Below are 22418 nucleotides of genomic sequence, written 5' to 3' on the forward strand. Positions count from 1 at the left end.
AAATGCAACGTGTCACAGTCACTTATTGCCCCTGTAAAAAAACAAGACTGAGGATAGTTTAGCAGCCTCCCAACCTTTTTCCTGAGAGATAAGTTGAACCCACACAAAACAAAGTGATACATGGCTGTGAAAAATAAACATAACCTTTACCAGGTAGAGTGTTATCATGACTCAAGTAACTATGTGCAAATCTAATTTGACAGCCTCAGAACAGAAAAAAAGCCTCGTGTCCCTTGGTATCTTTGGTGCCACCCTGGGGGGCCCAGACCCCAGGATGGAAACTGATGATTTAGAGCTCACCAAGAAAGTATCATTAAAAAAAATGTTTTGGACACAACTAAAAAGCTGATTTCAAATCCCTTTATTGAGCCTCTTCAAAGCATTTTCTTCATTTCAACACCATCCTGTTTCTCAACACCATCGTGGTCATCACTGCAGATGATGGAGAGTAAACACTGAGCTAATTCAAGCAGCTCGGTTATTTTACTTGATTCCACTGTTGCTCATGCTTTGAGCTTTGCACACTCCTTTCCCGGCGACTTCAAAGGCAGATCCCTTGTAGGTTGCGACGCACTGGTCGTCTGTGCGTAGGTCTGGCTGAACCTGCTCCCACACCTTCTTTTTGGGGTTAAGCTCTTTGTCCGGTTCACCTGTAATCAAAATGTCAGTTTACTGCATTAGCAACTGCTCCTGCTCTGTGCTCATCTGTCACACATGATGAAATGTGATCAAGGACAGATTTAACTCTGATGTGTCATGTCCTTGTATAACCTTCAGAAAAGCTGTTTTAATATATTCATTCTAAGACACATTTATAGATGACTTTATATTTCCTTTATGGATTCTTCATAGTCATCAAACACTGATTCCATCTGTAAAGTAGGATCAAGCCAAAATGAACTAATAAAATCACTTATCATTACACACATGATTTATCAGGCCAATATTTATTTTATTTCTCCCACTTGAATTGTGAATAGCAAGACCTAATATTGTGTTTTATTAGAGCATCAGCTTTTTAACACGGCCATTTGATCTTTGCCATAATTCAAAACATCTTCACGGAAATTCTCGGAATCAAAATATGCATCTAGCAAAAACAATTAAGGGAGGCTCTCATTTAATGATGCCTTTGTTTTTTGATGTTGCCTGGCATTAGTGAAAAAAATCATAGCCTGTACTGTCTGGCTTCTGTCCGGTGTCAAATTTTTCCCCTTTCAGGGTATGAGGACACAAATGTGTTTCATTTCCCAAAGCTGCCATTTCTACCGGTTTACAACCCAAGAGTGGCAACAGTCTTTTTTGATCTGAAGCGTGAAGGAGGTTTTGATGAGCAACTTGCGCACATTCTGAAGTTCAAGCAGAAGTACTGGGCCCAATTAGTTGAGGAAATGTGGGCAATTACAACCATGTACTCACACCAGCCGTGTATTCGCTGTAATTGAATCTGTACTGTGGCGCTTTGGGGAGAGAAAGGAGGGAAACGTGGAAAGAGAAACACTTCTTTCACCTCTTATTTTCCATTATATGTCATTCAGAAACACAGCTTCAGTTTTACTGAATACCACATCGAAAAAAATCTAACATACCGTCTCAGGTCTCTCCTCTGTTTCTCCTGTCTCCTTGAAAACTAATTTCTTAAAAGATGGTTAGAGTGGGACTGTTTTTAATGTGGCATCCATAAAAATGATTCTGGCTGAAAGAGATCCGTCATGAATCAAGCAGCTTTAGGAGTGGCTGGGACATGTGGACAGCAGGGTTGAAACTCTCGGTTGATTCAGCTGGATTATTGGACCACAGATCAACCTTCATCATTACCACCCCTTCACTGTTTTCAGAGGGAACTCCCATTTTCTTCATTGTTCCCAACAAATCCTTTGCTCAGCACCAATATCCAACACCACAGACTTCTATTATTAATTTGGTCTTCAGAGCCAGAGAGAGGCTTGTTGGTGGCTGTTGTTGATTTTAACAACACCTTTAATACAGACTCTGTTAAAAATATTTAATAAGGGGGTCATTGATTCATTACCAAGCTTTTATTTGATGTCTTAATTAATTGGAAATATGGTTCACATATTCTTTTATCCCAAACTCATCGTCACGAGTTGAACTTAACCAGACAATCGGGGCACATATCTTTCCGTCTGCCTATAGAATAAAAGAGTCAGTTACTTTTTTTACCAGCAATAAGAGTTGATTAGCATCTTAAATCAGCAGTCACAGGCCATAAAGCCATAAAGCCCACGATTCGACTAATGAGAGCATTTAGTTGGGTCTGAGAACATAAAGTGATCAGTGTCTTCAGGGGAATAAATGTTTAAACTACAGTGATAGAGTTCAACAACACCTTTCATTCCATAAAGTCAGCAGCATTTGTTGAAACCAGGTTTGGGAAATGTTTTTTTTTTTTCCAGTAGGCTTAACTTTGTGACAATCATTATGAGTATTTTAGTGGTGAGAAAACATCCCCATGTTTAGATGGATATGACCGTTACGTTTAAGCATCAACCTGATTTGGTTGTTTATACCTGGGAAGCCTTGGAAAGAAACTCTGTCCCCTGGTGCTGATCCACTTGGAGGGTCCAGGATTTCCACTTTGTCTGGTGAGCTGGCACACATGACCATAGCCTGGGACACCACTCCTCTCATCTTGGCCGGCTTCAGGTTGCACATTAGTACAGCCATTCGGTTTTGCATCTGCATTAGGGAAAGAAAGTGTAATAAACATTTTGGCCCATTTTTAAAAGACAGCAGAGAGAGAGAGAGAGAAAATGATCTGAGAGAGAGGGAGATAAACAATTCACTATGGTGTAGAAAACACCACCAGGACAGGATGTAGAACTTCAGTGATAATTTTCTTGTGTACTGCCTACTTCAATCAATCAATTTCCAAAGACTGAGTCCAGCGTTTTCTGGCTTGTTTGCCTCATTTAAAAAACCGGAGGGAGCAAACAGAAAAGTTAAGCCTGAAGACCTCTGTGGTCAACCAATATTTAAAAAAAAGAGGAAGACCATCGGCAGCTCCTGCTTAAAGGGGAGAAGAAGAGCAATCCAGCATTTCACGAGATGATGCATACCAGACCTCAGAAAATAATCATACTATGTATTTTATATATATCTTTCAAGAAATTGCCACATAAATTCAAAATCATTCATGTTGCTTGGACAGGGGTAAGGTGGTACTTTTACTATTCCTCTCATGAGCAGTTTTGGTGAGCCAAGGGTTCGTATGTTAAGGTCCTGTAACAGTATTTCAAATGGTGTAATGTAGAAACTAGTCTTAACAGTTCTTTTCTAATTAGCCATTATTTATCCTAGCATAACAGACACTCAAGAGTACCACCAGAAAACCCATAATGCATTTCCTCATCTACTTCACTCCTGCTTGCTTGACAGAATGGCCTCAGTACGACTGTTAACAAGAAAGTTACTCGACATTTTTCGATTTATTGCCTCTGAGTGAGTAGTGCTGCAACAGACCATAAAGGATATGTCTGAAGTCAGAGAGCATTTAAGGTTTTGTACAGTGTGGACATTTTTGGATGATGATATACACATATATATATATATATAATGATTTCATCCAGCTTAAGTTTGTGTTTAAATTTAAATGACAAACTCTGTCAAACCCCAGTCTAAAGCAGAGGCTAGGCACAAGCACTCCCACGTCTGGGAACGTGAACACACAAACTTTTATTACCATAAAAGTATCTAGTGGCCCCCAGGAGCAAAACATAAATCAACATTAATGTGAATTTAACACCATGACTCACTGGAGATCTCGAACAGGCATCACAATGTTTACATAGAACAATCCGGATGGAGTTTAGCCAAGAAATCCCTTTGAGTGGACTAATAAATCCTTTCTATGGCCTGTGAGCCGTCAATGTTTATAAACTGGACGTACACAGCACTGCGTTTGTGTCTTGTAAAAAGAATCCGTCTGAATGTCTCTCTACAGTCAATAAAGAGTCTGACGATAATATGAATATCCTTCTCACTGTAATGACTCTAGGTGGATTTCACCACCGAAGCTGTTGTCATATTGTCATATTTCTGTATTTCTATTGGTTCTTTTTTTTAAAACATATTTTCACATTTCATCTGCTAATGGTTTGTTTTAGTGATTCATACATTTTCTATTCTAATGTATTTTTTTTTGTGATTTTAAATGTTCTGCGTTAATGTTTCTTTTCTCTCTTTGTCACGATGCTTTTGATGTCATGTTTGAAGCACTTTGAATTACCTTGTAGCTTAAATGTGCTATATAAATAAACTTGACTTGTTGTTTTGGACATCTACAGGCTTGCAAACCTTGGGCCTGATGAGACACTGAATGACTTTTTTTACATTTGCAACCTGACAAAACATGAGTCGAATCAATACAGTGTGTTAGAAAGCCTCTCCGTAATGCATCTTGGATATTGTTGTGAAGTGGCCAATTAACAAAATAAGGTAGATATAAGATATAAGCTACAGAGACAACTGGATCAAATTATAACAACTTTTCAATACACATTTACATTTGCTACTGAAGTTAGAGAAATAAGTACCAGCCCATAAAATCATTGAATTATTCACAACCATTCAGGGCTATATCTTTATATTGTAGATATTTATTGAACTCTCAATTAATTGAAGTGTTGTGTACTATATTGTTTTAGCTCGGTGTATACAGTAAACTAGCATATGGGTAAATATGAGTTACCTGGTCCAGAGGAATATAGTTCACTAGCCCGCTGACGACTGTCCGTGGAGCAGCCTCTCCCACATCCACCTGCTCCACGTACAGACTGTCTGCATCTGGGTGCTTCTCTGCAGTGATGATACGTCCAACACGCAGGTCCAGACGAGACACGTCCACCTTGGCTTCGTCTTGGCTCGGTGCTGCCTGCTTCTTCTCGGCTTTTTCCCCTCCTGTCAGAAAAAAGAAAAGGCCAAAAGTGCTGTTAAAAGACACAGCATGTAAGAACATTTAATGCAGTTTCAGTGTTTCTCTGTCTGTATTTTCTCTGTTTGAATGAACGTATGATAAAACACTTTGGTTGGGTGTTGGACGTTTGGTACATTTTCAGCACCTTAAGTCAGACAGTAGCCATTCAGCATGTGTTGAGGGAGAGTTTGCATAAGAAAGGCATCTGTGACAGTTTTCACGCTATTAGACTAAATGTGGACGACATTAAAGGAAACGTTTGTTTAAAGGGCACTAAAGACATTTCAGCCAACTGGTATCTTTCCAAGGGAAATTATAAAAAACAAATCATACTTGAAACGATACTGGGCATCTGCCTGGAATCGGATTTAATTTCCTCTCATAAATAAAAACAAAGCCCACAAATGACAAGCCCCAGGGTTGCATGCAGGATAGGGGCATGCTTTTCAAGTGAGCCATAAGTAAACAGTATCAAGGAAAGGATCATTCCTTTCACTCCTTCCCAGAAATGCTTAAAAAAAACACCTCCACTAAATGACAATACCAATACCCACTTTTGGCTGGAGGTGCTACATGATCGAATGACATAGCAGAATAGCAGATGCTTCCACCCAAGAGACAAAGCACCTTTCACTCGGGTAGCTGGCTTGCGCTGATCAAATGATCACACAGTCTTAAATCATTCCTGTGAGCCCACACAAGCTATGAAGAATATGAATTCCAACCCAGGCCTTTGATATTCAACATGACTCCTCTGTGCTCTGCTCTGATGACAGCACGGCCACGTAATGCACCCCGACTACACATGGCTTTATACAAAAACAAGTGATGACTGTGTTGGCTGAGGTGGGAACACAGCTACTTTATAGCCTTGAGTAACAAGCAATAGAAGAAGCATCCTTCATTAACAACAAACTAACAACTGAAGGTAACACGTTTCAATCAAACCAAGACGTTTTTTTATTGTCTTTTTTGATCATAAACCCTCCAAACACATGGAGAACTAATCATTCCAAGTCAATGCATGAAAGTTTCCCTGATCAGTCGACAAAGCTTCACTGAAACAAAACGGAAAAAATGGGACCGTTTCGTTCCCACATACTGTAGGGACACTGTAGACGAATGCACATCCACAAAATACGACCAAAACTCATTTAGAAACAAGAATACATTTCTGGTGATTTTTGGCAAAGAAGTCTTGTTCCAAATGCAGCTCTTTCATTAGTCAAAATAAAGAACAGGTCTTTTCTTTATTTTGTTATACATCATGAAACTCCAGAGCAAAACTAAATTAAGATCCAATCAAAGGCTAATAATGTTAACTGAAAATAATGTTTGAAGAAGATCTACAGACTTAAATGAAACAAAGAGTATGGTGTGCATTGAAATTATCTGAATTCTTGGCCTCTGAATTCAACTCTATATATTTCCAATAACTCATTTTCAACTTTCCTTTTCTGTGTTCATAAATTCAGGTGTATATAAAAAAACAACTTTTTTAAATGTCAGTAGACCAAATTCAGATGCCAAAATACGACGTATAAAATTTAGCTCATATATTTTCAAGATGCTCAAATTCCATTGACCAAATGTTAGCTGCGAAATATCAATTCAGATTAAACATCATTACAACATTACGACATTAAACATTTTATTGAAAATAAAATAAATGATACAAATGCTTCTATGTGACGTATATGAACAGTCATTTCTCAACTTCAAAGGACTCATAATAAAAAAACCTTTCAGGTGCCAAACTTTTCGTTACCTTTTTTCTCAGGCTTCTTCTTTTTGTCATCTTTGGGAGGGGGGCTTTGGACGGCAGCAGCAGGAGATTCAGAGGCTGACGGTCCGGAGGGTTTGGGAGGAGTGGGCTTCGAGACACACTCAACACTGGCACCGCTCGAAGGCATGGCCACCTCAAGCACTGCAGGAGAAATAGAGGAAAGGGCCGAACAATTAATTTATAAGTAGTGGATCATAGTTACTATCTGACTGACTCATCTTACGTATCTGTTGCACAGTTGTGTTAAAGTATAACAACAGACACGTGTGGCAGCACTTCTGTGAACAACATAACAAATACGAGAAGTATGCTGCTTTTTTAGATTTTCCTTTTCCCGCTCAGTGCAGGTTGTATCACCACTTACCATGAAAACATACAGAGGGAGCTTTATTTACACACCCAGGGGGGGGACTGCTCTCCTGATGCAAACAGTTTAGAAGGGAAAATGACACAGTGGCAAAGACGATGGAAACAAGGAAGTGGGGCCATAAAACCAAGGAACAATGTCCTACAATAGCTCTCCAGGAAAAAGTAACCCCTCATTTCAGGCGCCTGATGTTTGAGTTCCTACAAAATCCAGTGTCTGTGTCTGACAAACATCGGTCTGCAGGCACACCACCGTTACCATAATGCTTCTAATTACCTTAATTATATGTTAGGACCTGAGATCAGGATCTTTTGGTTTACCTTGGAATTACGGGCAATAACCTCTCAAACTCTTGACCTGCCCCTGAAGTTTACCTTTAAGGGTTGTGACATATCACAAAGTATAGGGTACTTAAACTGAGCTCCTATGGTTGCACAATTCTAACAAAAGTGATTGGGAATGTTTTGTGTGTTACATTATTCACATTTTATGTACGTAGGCTTATACTGATTTATTGTTGAATTGCCACTAGAATTTTAAGTTTAAGTTAAAAACAAACAAACAATGACAATGTGATGTTATAGAGACTGCCGACAGTTACAAGTAGGGGTGGTAACCTCAGGGTAACTCATCATATGACAGAATACGTGATAAGTGGCCAACCATAACTGTAACAGCCATCTTTGTTAAAGTTATCATATTGTCCCCCTTTTCAACCAGTTTAAGTAAGTCTCAGAGTTCCCCAAAACATGTCTGTGAAGTGTCTAGTAATAAATACACTCTGATCCTGTATTTATTATGCTATAACCCCCTCTATTTCAGCCCTGCTCAGAACAGGCTGTTCCTGTGTCTGTAGCTTTAAATGCCAATGAGCTGTGTCTGACCACGCCCCCTCTAGAAGGGCTTGGGTGTCTTGATCTTTTTTGCACCATGCCTGATTGTTTACGGTGAGAAGGCAGACTCAGAGGGCAGAACAAACACCTAGCTGTGGGAGTATTTACCCACCTTGGCGAGGGGCTACTGTCCTTTGTGATGTCACAAAGGGAAAATCTCCAAACGGCCTGTTTGAGCACATTTCTTCTGAAAAATGGAGCAGGCAAAAGACTGAGAGGATTGGGCTTTCTCATAATTGAGGGGGTTTGTAGACAGGATAGGGACACACACGTGTTTGAAAAAGATGGAAATGTGTATTTTGCATAATATGTGACCCTTAATGTTTTGTTTAGTTATACTTTTCACCACTTGGTGGAGTAGTGCCGCTGTCAGGCAGGCAGATGTCATTATAATCAAGAGGTTACCTGACAAAGGTGTTGCACATTCTGGAGAGACAAACAGTTTTTGAACTTGTGGTATGATTGTAAATGAAAATGTATGTTTTCTTTTGTCTTTGAGTGAGAAATAGATGTACTAGTCTGCAGAGAAAGTGGATGAACCCTGTTTGTATTAAACAACGTACAAACTGTAAGCAATAAAACTGGACATTTCGTTACTTTTGCATGCTCGACAAATCTGTGTGCAACCAAGGTGGCCGTCTGTTTAGCTAGGCAAAGGGGTCATTACAATAACGATTATATCAAGATACTATAATTTTGAGATAATTGATATATCATATTGAATCATGTAATGATACATCATGATATCTAATTAAATGAAGACTATAACTTGCCCCTAGAAAAGTAAAGAGCAGGATTCATGTATTCATTCGTTGTTATTTGGTGTCAGTTTCATCCTGAACATTGGTTTTTATTTCTTAAAGACAGAAATGATGTATTAAGGGGCTATTAGTTGCGTTTCAGTGTTTGTTTCTCTCATGTCACGAACAAATTACAAACGCCAACAGAAGTTCCTTTGAAAAAGAGTCATATTTACCCTTGTTTGGATTGAGCTATTTTGTGCCACCTTAAAACCATTGAAAGAAACCCCCCCAAAAAATAAACATCCCAATTAGATACAATGCGTGGAAAATCATCGTCTCGGGTTTATTGGAACACATTCCTTCAACGTTCCAACACCAACATATTGAGTTATTTTGAATAAAGTTAAACAGCTTATTTCTTCCAGCCTCTTTTGTCCATACAATGTGTCTCTGGAAAGCATGAAGTGTGTGTTAATGATCTGAGCTGTTTGTCCTTGAATGTCAGCGGATGTCAGACATACAATAGATGACAGACATGTTGACCCCATCGCTCTGGTGGGGATTCCTGAAGCACAATGGTTGCTTACAATAAAAACAGAATAAGATCTGGTTGTAGTGGGTAGAGGCGAAAAAAGCAAAAGATGTTATCAGTGATAGTACAAACCAAACAACGCTCTAATGAGCAACAAATGACATCAAATGGTCCTAAATCAGGCCCACATAACTGCTTCTAAAAAAAATAGATAGAAAAAGGATAACAACATCAAGGCTTTCGTTAAGACAAACAAACATATATATAAAGACTTCAATGGAAGTCTCTGCTGGGAACCAAACTCAACATACCCCCCCTCCTCTTCTCTTTTTGCAGCAGCTGTTTTTTGAGCTCCTCGATGTCATTCTTCAACTTGGCATTCTCCACCATCAGTTTCTTCTCTTCTCTGACACTGGCCTGGACCACTGCGGAAAGGCAAATTCTTGTTACCTCTCAGGACTGGAGCAACGTTTTATTATCACACAGGATATTTAAAAGAAACAACTTCTGAATAAGAACAAATAGACTCACAGCTAACATGTGTAGGTAGGAGTTAAAATCTATTGCTGGCCTCTTTGGCATCATAAAAGAGGCCATAAAAACAAGATTTATTCTTCTCCCTGCTCCTTTCCATACATGGGATAAAGTGTGAATTGTTTTTTTCTGTTGTGTGTTTTGATATGTATGGAACAAATAAAAAAATGAAATAAATTGACCCAATAAATTCTCCATTTATCAAGTTTGTGGATTAACAAAATAGTACTAAGCAGTCTCTTACTTAGATAAAACCATTCTGAAGTGAAGCTGATTTCTCACATTATCCAAAATATGAATTTGTAATATATTTCTGTAGATTGTATACAGATTCTTTAGAGGAGGTTTTTTTTTTAATCAATACAAGGACAACAGAAATAGAAACGTCTGCTTTATAACTGAATGATATTTAAACAAGACACAACTCATAAAACATCTGCACAGTCAGGAAACGTGTACAAATACACACAAATCGATTCATTTTGATCCCTTTTAAGTGTCTTATTTAAGCCTTTATTTTTTTAGGTAGGACAGTGGATAGAGTCAGAAATCAGGGCGAGAGTGGGGAATGAGGAGCCACGGGTCGAATTTGAACCCGTGCCTGCCGGTTTGGAGGACCATAGGTTCCATGCACGGGGCTTCGTACTAACCACTAGGCCAACAGTGTCTCGTGTCTAAATTAAAGACACCATAGTCAATAATAGTCCACAGAATTACTTTTTTTTTGTACACGTTCCCATTACTGACAATTCAGGTTTCATAAAGCTCCTAGTATTCCTAAAGGAAGGACTTCACCCTCTGACTTATGAGTCACAAACCATAAGCAGAAGATGAGCAGCTCCCCCATACTAATGTATGTGACTCCTACTGTCAATGCAGACATTCTCTTATACAAGACCTTAACACAGGAAAAATAACCATTTAAAGTAGAATGGAGGCTATGGAGACAATAAGGAAACACAGCTGTATACTTCATAAAAGTGTCCTATAAAGCTTGTAAGCCTGTGTTTGGTTTAGTGTAGTGTGGGTGTCTTACTGGCTTTCTCCTTCAGCAGCTGGACTTGTTGTTTCAGGTACTCGATGATTTGGTCAGCCTCGGCTGCCCGCTGCTCCAGTCTCAACAAAGGATTGGGACCTGACATCTTGAAAAAGGAGCGAGCTAAAAACCTAAAAAAGAAAAAAAAAAAAAAAAGATAAAAAAATTATATGGAGCAAAGACAATAGTACAAAATGTACACAATCGGGCTATGCAATATTGAACCTTGATTAACATCATGAAATACAAGGGGGGAGGCAGACTCTGCAATATTTTGGGGATTGTATAGATGGAGTTTCATTCCTTTTGTTTGTATAAAACATGGAATAGAATTTACTGTCAATGCACATTGTGCAACTAAATTTGCAGTGCATCCCTAAAACAAAAGAATAACATTCACCACATATCCCCATGAATTCAGCCACACACACATGCACATCTACATTCTGCACACACAAGTATTCAGAAAAACAATTTCAGTCGCTGCAGTCTTAAGTGTTTATGACCTTTAGAAATAAGTGCAGGCTCAAAAGTTCATGCTTTAAGCTTTAACTTTCTGGCTACACTAAAAAGGTCTCCTGATTTCAAGTTGAGTCAAGTGACACTGGTCATGTAGAGAGAGATGTTATTTTGAAGAGCACTGCTGAACATCTACACGGCTAAATGTTTGGAGGTTTGCATGCAAGAAAAATTTCACCACAAACTACAGCCTCCAGAATGACCACTGTGTAAAGTGAACTCAAATCTGACAGTCTCAACAACACCAAAAAAACATCTCAGCTCTGCTCCACAAAAGGTTGGTTGATGTAACGGAGAAGATTCTGTAGGGGCTGACATAACACTATCACACAAAGCTTTCCATGATTGTGTAAGAAATCTTAATATAACTTTGGACATCTTTTTAAACCCTTGTAGATGCTGTATTACAGTAAGTAAGAACAGAGGGTTAGCTGACATGTTTTTTATGATATGAAGCCCCAGTGGGTCTAAACTATGTGCAAATGGGATTTTCATGACTGATATACTTTGGCTGGTTTCCTGAAATGAGATAAAACTGATTCCTGTCCTATTGCGAGATAATCAGAGGAATATGTGAGACTTTCTAGAAATGACCAAATCGATCTGAAAACGTCACAATACCCTGGTAAGTTCCAAGACCACTGTCGCAAGATGTATTTTTGAATGAATCCCAATCATGCAGATAGTTTATCTTTTAAATCTATCATTATTAACATCAGCTTTATTAGCATGAACAACTTTTGACATGAAGTTTAAAGGGGATCATCCCAACTGGAGCACTGAAAAAATAACTGGGACTTTAATAACTGCGTTACGGCTATTTTTCGTAATAATAAGCTGTGCAAATTACGGAAAAGAGGAAAAGAAAGGATTTTCACAAGGCTGAGGCATGGAGAGAAGAAAACTTCTTACACATATCACTAGGGAGGCGCTTGAAAACAACAGCTGGCCCGAGATAAAAACAAAATGTTGGGGGACGAGGAAATTAGAAACACAAAAGAGCTGGAGTTGATAAAATCAAGGATCAAAGCATTGTTTTTGGAGAAACAGAATTGATTTAAACAGGACCAGTGGTGGAGTAATAGCAAGAGCCACAAAAACGCTGATCTCATTTGGATAAGCCCTTAAAAGAAGTCCTGGGGCCAGGGCAGCAGAAAGACATACAGAGGTATAGTTTCAGCTTTGATTTTAGATGAAAATAGCTAAATGTGTTAACGAAGTGATGTGGTCTTTCAGCGGCCATCAGGATGTCTAATTTACCTATCCTCACTGTGTGGAACACAACTTCATTTCCTGTTTTTACATCTTGTAAAATAAGCACGTTAACTGTTCTGTACAGGGGACAGATGGTGCTAAAAAAAGACATCTGACTACACTCAGTCTAATCAAGCAACTAAAAATAGACATGGCCGGTTTGCTTACTCACACTCTTTAACAATTCATGTACACTTTCCATTTACATCCATTTGGGAGCAGAAATATCAAAGATCTATACAACGGTGGTTGAAATCAAATCTGTAAATCTGATCACCGTAATCAGCAGCCCTCTCTGGTGTGCTGTGAAAGCGGATCCACCAGGAAAGGAAAACTGTTTCCTCTTTCCATGCTTCATTCTTGAATTACAAATACAATGTAGGAGTAATAATCCCAACCTGTCTCATCCAATCAAACCATTAGAAATGAAAAGAGAGCAGTATGCCAGCACCACCTGAAGGCATTACAAGGATCTACACATTTAACTTCATAGAAAAAGATGATATGTACCAGTCAATGTTTTTTTTTGTTTTGTTCCAGGAGATGCATGTGCTCCTCTTATAGTATTCACTGTTGAATTATTCGTTTTGAGATGCAGGTTTAAAAAATAAATGTTACAGAGTGGCAAAACTATGGCACTCAGTATTTCATAATACAGTGGTACATTATATATCAATTTAAATCTTCTATGTCAGCAACTATCTAGAAGCTATATCCATACAGTATGTCACTTGATTAGACACACAGTCAAAAGAAAAGGTTCTGGGTTTGAGACCTGACAATATACATCAGGGATGAGGCAACTTTAGTCACAGCAAGGGCCACATTCGTTTAATTCTCACTGCCAAGGGGCCAAATTGTAGCATACAAAAAACGATTACAGTCAATAATGTCTCAAATTTAACTCAACATATTACCAGTGATCAAATATTATTATGGACATATTTCTGGTTTTCATGATTTCATGGCAGATTTTGTCATGTTTTCTTCGTGTTTCCAATTATTTGATGTGTCAAAATTGACCTGAGGGCCACGTTGAGGGTTGATGGGGGGGGCCGCATGTGGCCCCCGGGCCGCCAGTTGCCCACCCCTGATCTACATCCAAGTGTATGACACAAATGTTGTCTATCAAAGGAGAAATATACACCTTCTCATTTCAAATAAATACATGACACAAAAGCTACACAGTTTCAATATTTAGATCAAATACTGTCACTGTAATATTTGATGGCCTGTCTCAAGCAGCCAGTGAAATGAATCTTATATATGTTCTGCTAAGAGAAGTACTCTTCAAATTGGATTAATGCTGAATGGATCACAGGCAAGTAAGTCATTGAATCAATGATATTTGTATATATTTTAAACATGCAGGTTATAATTATTATGATTCACAAATCATTTGACGCCCAGAAGACTAATGACGCATTTATATTCAAAACAATGAATAATCAATAATGTGGTATACTATGCCGATTTCAGACCATTAAATTGTACAATCATAACTCTAGACAATAAATAAAGTGTGTAAATACAACAAAGTCAAAGTCATTTCCAAATCACAGTGAATCAAACAAGTACAACATTACATTTTTACATTTTCACCTCATGTGGAGAATGGCTTTCTCAACACAGGGCAGCTTACCGAAACAGGTTTCTGTAGGTTATTCGTTAATGAAGCAGTAACCAGCAACAAAGGAGGTTTAAAAACAAAACTTACATGAACTCTGGGCAGCAAACCCAACACGTTTCAGGGAGGACAGCTGGCTAGTTTGATAGGATAGTTAGCAAACAGGCAGCTAGAAAGTAGCCCCATAGAGTGTTGATAGAGGCCCCTTCAGCCTGATCGCTACAACACCCGGATGAGCAACGAGCGTGGAGATCGTAGGTGGGTTTACCTTATCCATATGTTCTGTAGATCAGATACTGTCGCAAAATACAAGCTGACTGCAGTTTTTACCTGTGTGGAAATGTTTTCATGGGGAAAAAAAAGCTGTCTAATAATACTGAAATAAACTAAAGGACTGTGTCGCTGAGGTTTGGAAAATACTTGTGGTTGATTTAAGATTCACAAGAGTTAAGAAAATGCCTCTTGTGCACCACATTTGTCGCACAGAAACGACGTCATTGATCACGCTCAGCTCAGCTCAGCTGTTCCCCTCACAGCGCAGAGGCAGGAAGGAAACATCATTTAAAATCTGTTATATCGACTTAATTCCGTTGACATGGACGTTTAGCATCTCCATTACGCGTGAGTTGACATGTTTTAAGATGTAACACTTTTTGATTTACAAATCCGGGGAACTACTCGGGTCAAAAACTCAGTTATTTCCACTTCAGCTTCATAGAAACGGTGAGTTTATCTGCAGCATCCCTTTGCATCAACACACTGGGTCCCAAAAGTCAATGTAAAATATATTATTTTAATGTTATATACGCGATTTGCTCAGTAGCGATCTCTGCTTACGGAATCATTTTGAATGTTTTCCATGGCTCAGCACATTTAATTAATTTGTTAACCCCATTGCTGACACCGTAAACAACAACAACAACAACAACAGCACTTATTTACCATTACCATGCTGATGATGAAGCAATTATATACACACCATTCATTGATATATTCATATTAATGAACTAATCTCATTTCCCCCTTCATGCTGAGTCAAGAACACCTTTCATAAATTAAATTAAGAAAAATCCTGAAATGTTTTGATGTTATGTTGACATGATGCGATGGTTGTTTAACTTCCTTGTCTATAAGCTGGCTACTTTTGTCTCTAAGATAGGAAATAAAGGTCTGGATTGTTTGTTTTGTTAGTTTTTATTATTGTCCAGAGTCTATTTTGGGTTTCTGGTCTCCCTGTATTGATAATGGTGTCTTGTAAACCTGCTCTGAACTGAGCATATTGTTTATGCGTGACGCAATAATCAAATGAATCATTCACATTCATTTTATGTCACAACAAAAACTCTTTCTCGTCGCCGGTGCGTCCAGGTTGTGGGAAGATGAGGCCCCTCAAAGATGCACAGCTGGGGGCCTTCACCTTCTTCGCTTCAGCTCTTCCGCACGATGTCTGTGGGAGTAACGGCCTTCCTCTTACCCCCAACTCTATCAAAATCCTGGGACGTTTCCAGATCCTCAAGACGATCACCCACCCGAGACTCTGCCAATATGTGGACATCTCAAGAGGGAAACATGGTATGAACTAATATACCATGAATCTATCAGGTACCTGACTCAGGTATCTGATAGATTTGTTAGTCCCATCAGCTGTTGGGTTTTTAAATAAGCTGTAGGCATTGTTGCCTGTACACTTTTACTATGTACCGTTGGTCTTTGTGTCGCTTATCTAACTCACGTCCATCATGATAATATCCACGGTAGTTATGTTTTATATGTCCCGGTATGTATCTCCCTTTCCCTACATTTTATCAAATATACATTCTTCAGCAAGCAGTCAAGATAGAATATCTGGATATTTATTTATTAAAAACATGTTCTTGACTAACAGCCCCCTCCCCCTCCCTGCCAGTGAGTTTCAGCAAGTGTGCGAGTTAATTGCAATAATCCAATACCATAATGGTAAAATGATCATATGCTATAACAGAAATAACTATTGGCTAGCAGTGGCAGATATATTGTTAGTCACAGCAAGAATGAGCCAGCGAGTACGTTTTCTTTGCACCGGTATCTAAGTGGTCCTTGGTTTCCACCAATACTCAAGTCAAAGTGTAAGAAGAGGTGATGTGCCAACAGGCTTGTTTCAAATTCATTTTTAATGCACAGTTGTTGTGATTGTTGTGTAGATATATTTACTCATTTCAAAGACGTGTAAAATATAATCTTGCTCAGTTGCTTATCTTCTATCTAATTGTAGTTTCTGTTCTCCTCCTTGCTCTACAGAACGGCTGATTGTTGTTGCAGAACACTATGAAAGTAGTTTAAATGATTTCCAGAAACAGGGGAGAACAGCCAGGTGAGATTTTCATTATCGGACATATTCAGACATCTGCATTACCAATTAGAGGTTAAAACATACGAGATGACCCTGATGAAGATTCATTATTTTTCATGCTTGTCCAACCCATTCCTGACTGAAAAATGCACAAATCTTCCTCTTGTTCAATCTTTCAGCTCGGAGAAGGTACTGCATGTGGCCTATGAGGTCCTTGAAGGTCTGGAGTTTATGAACAAACATGGCATGGTGCACAGAGCCCTCAGCGCACAAAATGTGCTCATGGACTGCAAGGTAAAAAGTAACAAAGTTTCATGTCTATATGTATACGGACGCATATTTGTCTAAGTCCTTCCAATTTGAAGACACCAAAGTGGTCGCTTAAATGAACTATAGTCATTGAAGATGGATTCTTTCTTTGCAGGGGAATGTCAAGCTGGCAAAGTTTGGCCTCTATCACATGACTGATCATGGAGCCGATGTAGATTTTCCCATCGGGTACGTCTTCTCCTCCTCGTTCATCACAGAGAGAGGTCCATTAGTGCTTCTCTGGAACTCTTCAACTGGTGTCACTGAGCTCTGCGAGCTGTCTGCTCAGGGTCAAAGGGCCCGCTTGTATCTGTTTGCTGTTAGGCGAATCATACAAACAGGCAATTGACCATAACATTGATGCATAATGGCCCATCATTTCACGGAAAACCAGGTTCTGGGGGCATCAAAGTAGTTTCCTGGTTTGAAGAACTGAGACAAATTGCTGGACTTTTATCCTTATCCAAAGGCCTTTGTGATCTACCGAGTGTCTCTGTGTAATATCCTTTTTGCAGATTGAAAAGAGGAATGATGGCACATGCCCATGACTTCCAGTAAAACATCTGGTTTGAACATGTAATGAATGTATCTGTCAAACAAATATGCTGGTTGGTGTTAGGGACAACTGAACATACACTAACAAATGACAGAAACAATGTGAAAGAAAAAAAAAAACCTCATTCATAAACAAGAAATTATCTGATGTTGTTTCCACACTGAGCTTTACATTCAGCCTGCTTTCTTTATATGATGCATACTTGGTATCTAAAAATAATAAGAATAAATCTGAGGCTGACAAGGTAACTTGTAAGCTTATCTGTTCTGTGGTCATGACCTCAGGTACCCATCATACCTTGCTCCCGAGGTGATCGCTCAGGGCTCCTTCCATCCCAGTGACTCTTCCCATGATGAGGTTCCTCTTCCCTCAGGACCCAAGACTGATGTCTGGTCGCTTGGAGTTTTACTCTTTGAATTGTGTGCAGTATGTTTCCTTTATTAACCTCTTTATACACAAATTAAACATTTCTACGATATTTTTGATGTTGATGTTATGACTACATTTCAGGGCAGACGACTGCTGCAGAATATTGATATAAGTGACAGACTGAAATTCATCCTGAACTTGGGTAAGAGAAAAGGACTTAATTACTTAAAGTACTGAGCCATATGCTCTTATACTCCATTAGTCCTGTGTTGTTATATTGTTTTTGATTCTCAGGTTGCATGGATGACATTGTCACCGTCCTTGCCGAGGAACATGGTTGCCTGGATACCATAAAGGTAGACTCAACATCATCTGTTTCCCTGGTCTTATTCAGTGAAATACGTTATACACAAGTCCTTTTAATTGTAGAATTTAAGGGGGGGGGGGAGGAGGTTAATAGGCACTGCTGGAAAATTTGGTTGATAACATTGGCATAACAGTAAGGTGTAGTTTTGAAAGGACAGGGAAGTATTGTTAAAAAAAAGTGTCATTTAAGAACGATACCTTCATTCTGAATTTAAGACATCTGTTTTAAAAACACAAAGTCTTAGGTGAGACAGATCTTCAAATTTAGATCAGGAAATACCTGATAAACAAAAATCCTAATGTAATTACATTTTTGAATATATTTGACAATTTTACTTCCCAGGATAATAAAAAAAAGATTTTAAAGTCAGTGCTGAAGGTGATATTTTAAAGTATTGTTGTTTGATACCCAGCCCTGTGGAGAACTGATTTTGTAAGAGCCTCTGAGTGTTCATTTGGATGAAAGCGTAAACAATGTTTAGGTAATTTCCCACTTCCTAGAAACCGAATTGATTAAAGATTTGATCCTATCCCGTTAATTTAAATTCCTAGGTTGCTTGATTAAATGCTGTTATCACACAGATCTGGTTCCACTACGAGTTTTAGAAAAGTGTTTTTTGATCTTCTTGGATTTTATATGTGAGGCTATGGGAAAACAACCCTTATGTGTGTGTTCTGTATCTAATCAGGCCTTGGTTTTTGTTTTATACAGGAGCTGCCAGAGAATGTTCTGGAGTTGTTAAGGAAATGCTTGACCTTTCTCCCATCCAAAAGGTACACAGAGGGTCTGGTGGGGATCATATCTTGTTGGAGGACATAAGCCATTTAGTTTAAAAACACTTTGGTCACACAGATATTGAAAGGCCAGCAGGAGAGAAATAATGCCAAAATAAACAGTTTGAACTTTTTGCCTGACAATGTGATCAAAAAAAATATATGACTTTAAACAGCTCAGTGTTTTAATAAAACTATTATCATAAGATTTCAGTTCTCGTACGACTTAGCACTCTGTGTTTGTGGATATTCTGCTTTTATAACTTGAATGTCTTTGTATGTGACCTCCAGGCCGACCCCTGCAGAGCTGCTGGGAGACCCTGTGTTTAATGGCGTCTCCTGCCTCTATACCCCCTTCCAGAAGCCTGTTAGCCTGTTCTCTTCTTCTCTGCGCTGTGCACATCTGGAGCTCCCAGAGGACATCAGTGACCTTTGCAAAGGTTTGCGACAACTACACACACATTGTGTATGACTCACGTTAACACAAACACAACCTGTGAGACCTTCTTCATCTTGACTATAGTCTTACAACTTCTTTAAGCAGAACTGTTTATCTTGAGGGGGCTTCGATGAAGCACACTGGCACCAACGTTTATTTGAGTAATGGATAAAATGAAGTGTTTATTACCAAGTCGATACTCAGAAGATCTAATAGGCTGTCCTGCGGGAAGTTTCCTGGGAACTATTCAAAATTTGAGGAAGTGTGTACTTTTTTCAAAGCAGAAGACACCTTTCCTTTAAAATAATGACATTACATTTCACGAGCAGTCAGTTCTTATCTAAAGCCTACAATGAATCGTTGTTCATTAGGATACAGGATTGATTTTAAAATGTATTTTAATAACTTTTATAACTCAGCACCTTCATTACTTCATTAGCACATTAGGCTGGCTGAATGTTTGCTTAAAACATATTTTTATAGGAAGGCCTTTTTAACGATTGGTTAGTAATTCATGTCCTGCTTTACTTAATTTAATTAATTCTTATTCATAATTTTGTTACTCGACAATGTTTTATTCTGTGTATTTTGTGAAGCACTTTGTAACCTTGTTTAAATAAGTGCTATATAGTAAGTTATTACTATTATTATTTGCATGCTCATATTACTTATTTTCAGAAATTGCACATCGTTATTTGATTTTTTTCATTCCAAATATTGTGAAACAAAATGTACGTGAAGCCTAAGAGAAAAAAAAAATGAGAGGGTTCCATCTTTTTCAGATCACTGAGATATTCTCTGATGTGTAACTGGTTCACTGTCTGCACAAAGACAACAGCTCCACACATTAAACATTGCATGACCAACACAAAGAAGACAGTTTCTTATCAGATGTCATCACATACACGTTTATAAATGGCATTTCTATCATAAGATGATGTTGAGCTCTTTTGTGTGTCTGTGCCTATGGGAAGTTATTGACTGTTTTATATGTGTTGTATTAGATGATGATGACGACTACCTGTCGGAGCGGGCCATAGATGAGATGTACCATCTTTGGTGTCTGGCAGGGGGAGACCTGGAGAAAGAGTTGACCAACAAGGGGATCATTCAGTCCAAACCTCCAATCTGCACACTGCCTAAGTAAATCACCAACATGAACACACTCTCATAAAGGCATATCCTCATTTAAGGTGATATTTAGAGTTTGTAAAACATCTCCTTTCTTCTTCCCTCCTCTCTGTTGTTCTTAAGTGTTGTCCTGGAAGACGGGGAGTCGTTTGGCCAGGGGAGGGATCGAAGTTTCTTACTCGATGACACTACAGTGACACTGTCGCTGTGCCAACTTAGAAATGTAAGAGAACAAAGTTTTGAGAAAACTAGTGATCAGAGTCTGGGATTAAGTATATGTTTCAAATGTCTTTCCACTATAAGAACACTTCTAAGTGTTCACTATTCTCCTCTCACCATCAATACTAACTGACAAGCAGAAGGAAACATTTGACGTATCGCTAATTAACCCTTAAGCTCCCACTGACACATATGTGCCACAATGAGTCACTGTCATTTTATCGTGTGACTCATGCCTTTGCTTTTAGCTGATCCATCGTGGTTACTAACACCAGTTTCAAAAATACCCATGTGCACTGTCATAGTGAATGAATATATTATGTTTTTGAGCATCTCTCTCCCTCCTCAGAGACTGAAAGATGTAGCAGGAGAAGCCTATTACCCTCTGCTGGAAGACGAGTAAGCAACCTCCGTCGCCGCTTTCGTCCTCTCCTCCCCTGTCACCACTTTTCACATCACCCCCATCATTTATTTTGGCCTTGGTAATGTCATCCTTCTTTTACTTCTCCCCTCCTGCAGACAGTCAAATCTGCCTCAGTCCAACAGCAGCAACGAGCTGTCGTCCACTGTCAAACTGCCGCTCATCATCCGCGAGAGAGACACCGAGTACCAACTCATCCGCATCATCCTCTTTGACAGGCTGCTCAAGGTCTGCGCTCGCTTCAGATTCACACTCGCACACAAAGGGACACGCTTAAAACACACACACGGGATGACGCACAAATAAGCGTGTCGGTCCCGATTAGACAAAGTGCCTGAATAAGTCAGAGTTAATGTTGTTGGATGAGAGTAACAGTAGTGTGTATTTTCTGTGTAATGTTTTGCTTTCAGGCTTATCCTTACAAAAAGAACCTGGTGTGGAAAGAGGCCAGAGTGGATATTCCCCCTCTTGTTCGAGGACTGGCGTGGGCTGCGCTGCTGGGCATTGAGGTAAAAAAACAACACATGTTCTTACCCTTTTTTTCTCTTTACATGCACACATGACTGCTTGCATGTAAACTTCCCCTGAACCCTCCCCATTTGACTTTCTTTGACATCTATACTTGTGTAACAAATAGGAAAAAACCAAGATCAGTAGATTCACCAAATCACCGTACTCAGCAAAGTATATAAAAGGTCTGAGTGCTGATCTCATTTAGTCCCTCTACAACACTCAGGTCTATTTATTTCATAGCTCCCCCCCCCATAATAAATATTTCTGTTTACCTTAAAGTAAAATTCTGTTTTTCTTTCATTTTGTATATATATAAGAATAAAAATCCCTTCCTCCTCCACTGCAGATCTGGAGAATACAGCCCTTTAATAAACAGAGCTTTACTCTTTTCTTTCCTTTTTCCCTTCACACAGGGAGACATTCAAGCCAAATATGAGAGCATAGACAAGGATACTCCCATACCAACTGACAGACAGGTACGGTACTTGAATCCTGTGAAATGTTGTGTCGCACTTAAAACTTTTTTAACATGAATTTAGCTTCATTCTTGTGTTGGGTTGTTTTTGTTTGTGTGCATGTATACAGATTGAGGTGGACATCCCTCGCTGCCACCAGTACGACGAGCTGCTCTCGTCTCCTCAAGGTCACATCAAGTTCAGACGGGTGCTGAAAGCCTGGGTAGTGTCGCACCCTGAGCTGGTCTACTGGCAGGGTAAGACAACCCACTGCTACTTTCTCCTACTGTCTCACTGGATGTTTCTTTTT

At 39.0% G+C, this 22418-nt stretch overlaps 2 protein-coding genes across 5 annotated transcripts in view; one reads left to right on the forward strand and one right to left on the reverse strand.

The window, feature by feature from the left end:
- Window positions 1-346: 346 nt before the first annotated feature.
- LOC109980549 (aminoacyl tRNA synthase complex-interacting multifunctional protein 1) lies at window positions 347-14472 on the reverse strand. Of its 3 annotated transcripts, none has more exons than XM_020628921.2 (7): window positions 14318-14472; window positions 10828-10958; window positions 9569-9682; window positions 6705-6863; window positions 4712-4920; window positions 2532-2700; window positions 347-650 (listed from the first exon to the last, which is right to left on the reverse strand). In XM_020628921.2, coding segments are annotated over exons 1-7 (951 nt in total). In that variant the 5' UTR covers window positions 14320-14472; the 3' UTR covers window positions 347-483. The 3 variants fall into 3 exon arrangements, with proteins under 3 accessions (XP_020484577.2, XP_020484579.2, XP_020484576.2); XM_020628923.3 differs by having other exon boundaries at window positions 14243-14384; XM_020628920.3 differs by having other exon boundaries at window positions 14203-14339.
- A 195-nt stretch (window positions 14473-14667) lies between these two features.
- Window positions 14668-22418, forward strand: part of tbck (TBC1 domain containing kinase) — a 44905-nt gene continuing 37154 nt past the window's right edge. Inside the window, exons 1-17 of one of the 2 annotated variants that reach the window (XM_020628917.3) lie at window positions 14668-14848; window positions 15596-15799; window positions 16505-16577; window positions 16736-16850; window positions 16981-17054; window positions 17706-17847; window positions 17932-17992; window positions 18085-18146; window positions 18869-18930; window positions 19222-19370; window positions 20374-20512; window positions 20624-20723; window positions 21069-21118; window positions 21239-21368; window positions 21551-21649; window positions 22067-22129; window positions 22239-22365. In XM_020628917.3, the coding sequence (XP_020484573.3) occupies window positions 14683-14848; window positions 15596-15799; window positions 16505-16577; window positions 16736-16850; window positions 16981-17054; window positions 17706-17847; window positions 17932-17992; window positions 18085-18146; window positions 18869-18930; window positions 19222-19370; window positions 20374-20512; window positions 20624-20723; window positions 21069-21118; window positions 21239-21368; window positions 21551-21649; window positions 22067-22129; window positions 22239-22365 (1816 nt within the window). In that variant the 5' untranslated portion in view covers window positions 14668-14682. Of the gene's footprint in view, window positions 14951-15595; window positions 15800-16504; window positions 16578-16735; window positions 16851-16980; window positions 17055-17705; window positions 17848-17931; window positions 17993-18084; window positions 18147-18868; window positions 18931-19221; window positions 19371-20373; window positions 20513-20623; window positions 20724-21068; window positions 21119-21238; window positions 21369-21550; window positions 21650-22066; window positions 22130-22238; window positions 22366-22418 lie in introns of both variants that reach the window. The other variant, XM_020628916.3, reaches the window with a different exon arrangement.

The sequence above is a fragment of the Labrus bergylta genome, chromosome 1 (genome assembly GCF_963930695.1).
Source record: "Labrus bergylta chromosome 1, fLabBer1.1, whole genome shotgun sequence".
In the NCBI taxonomy this organism is placed as follows: Eukaryota; Metazoa; Chordata; class Actinopteri; order Labriformes; family Labridae; genus Labrus; species Labrus bergylta.

Excerpts from the sequence above, each read along its gene's own strand:
- LOC109980549 (XM_020628920.3), bottom strand. Across the intron at positions 9,683-10,827 it reads GCTGCTGAAGGAGAAAGCCA|TGGTCCAGGCCAGTGTCAGA; the intron begins GTAAGACACCCA and ends GCCTTTCCGCAG. Across the intron at positions 6,864-9,568 it reads AAAAGAGAAGAGGAGGGGGG|TGCTTGAGGTGGCCATGCCT; the intron begins GTATGTTGAGTT and ends TTTCTCCTGCAG.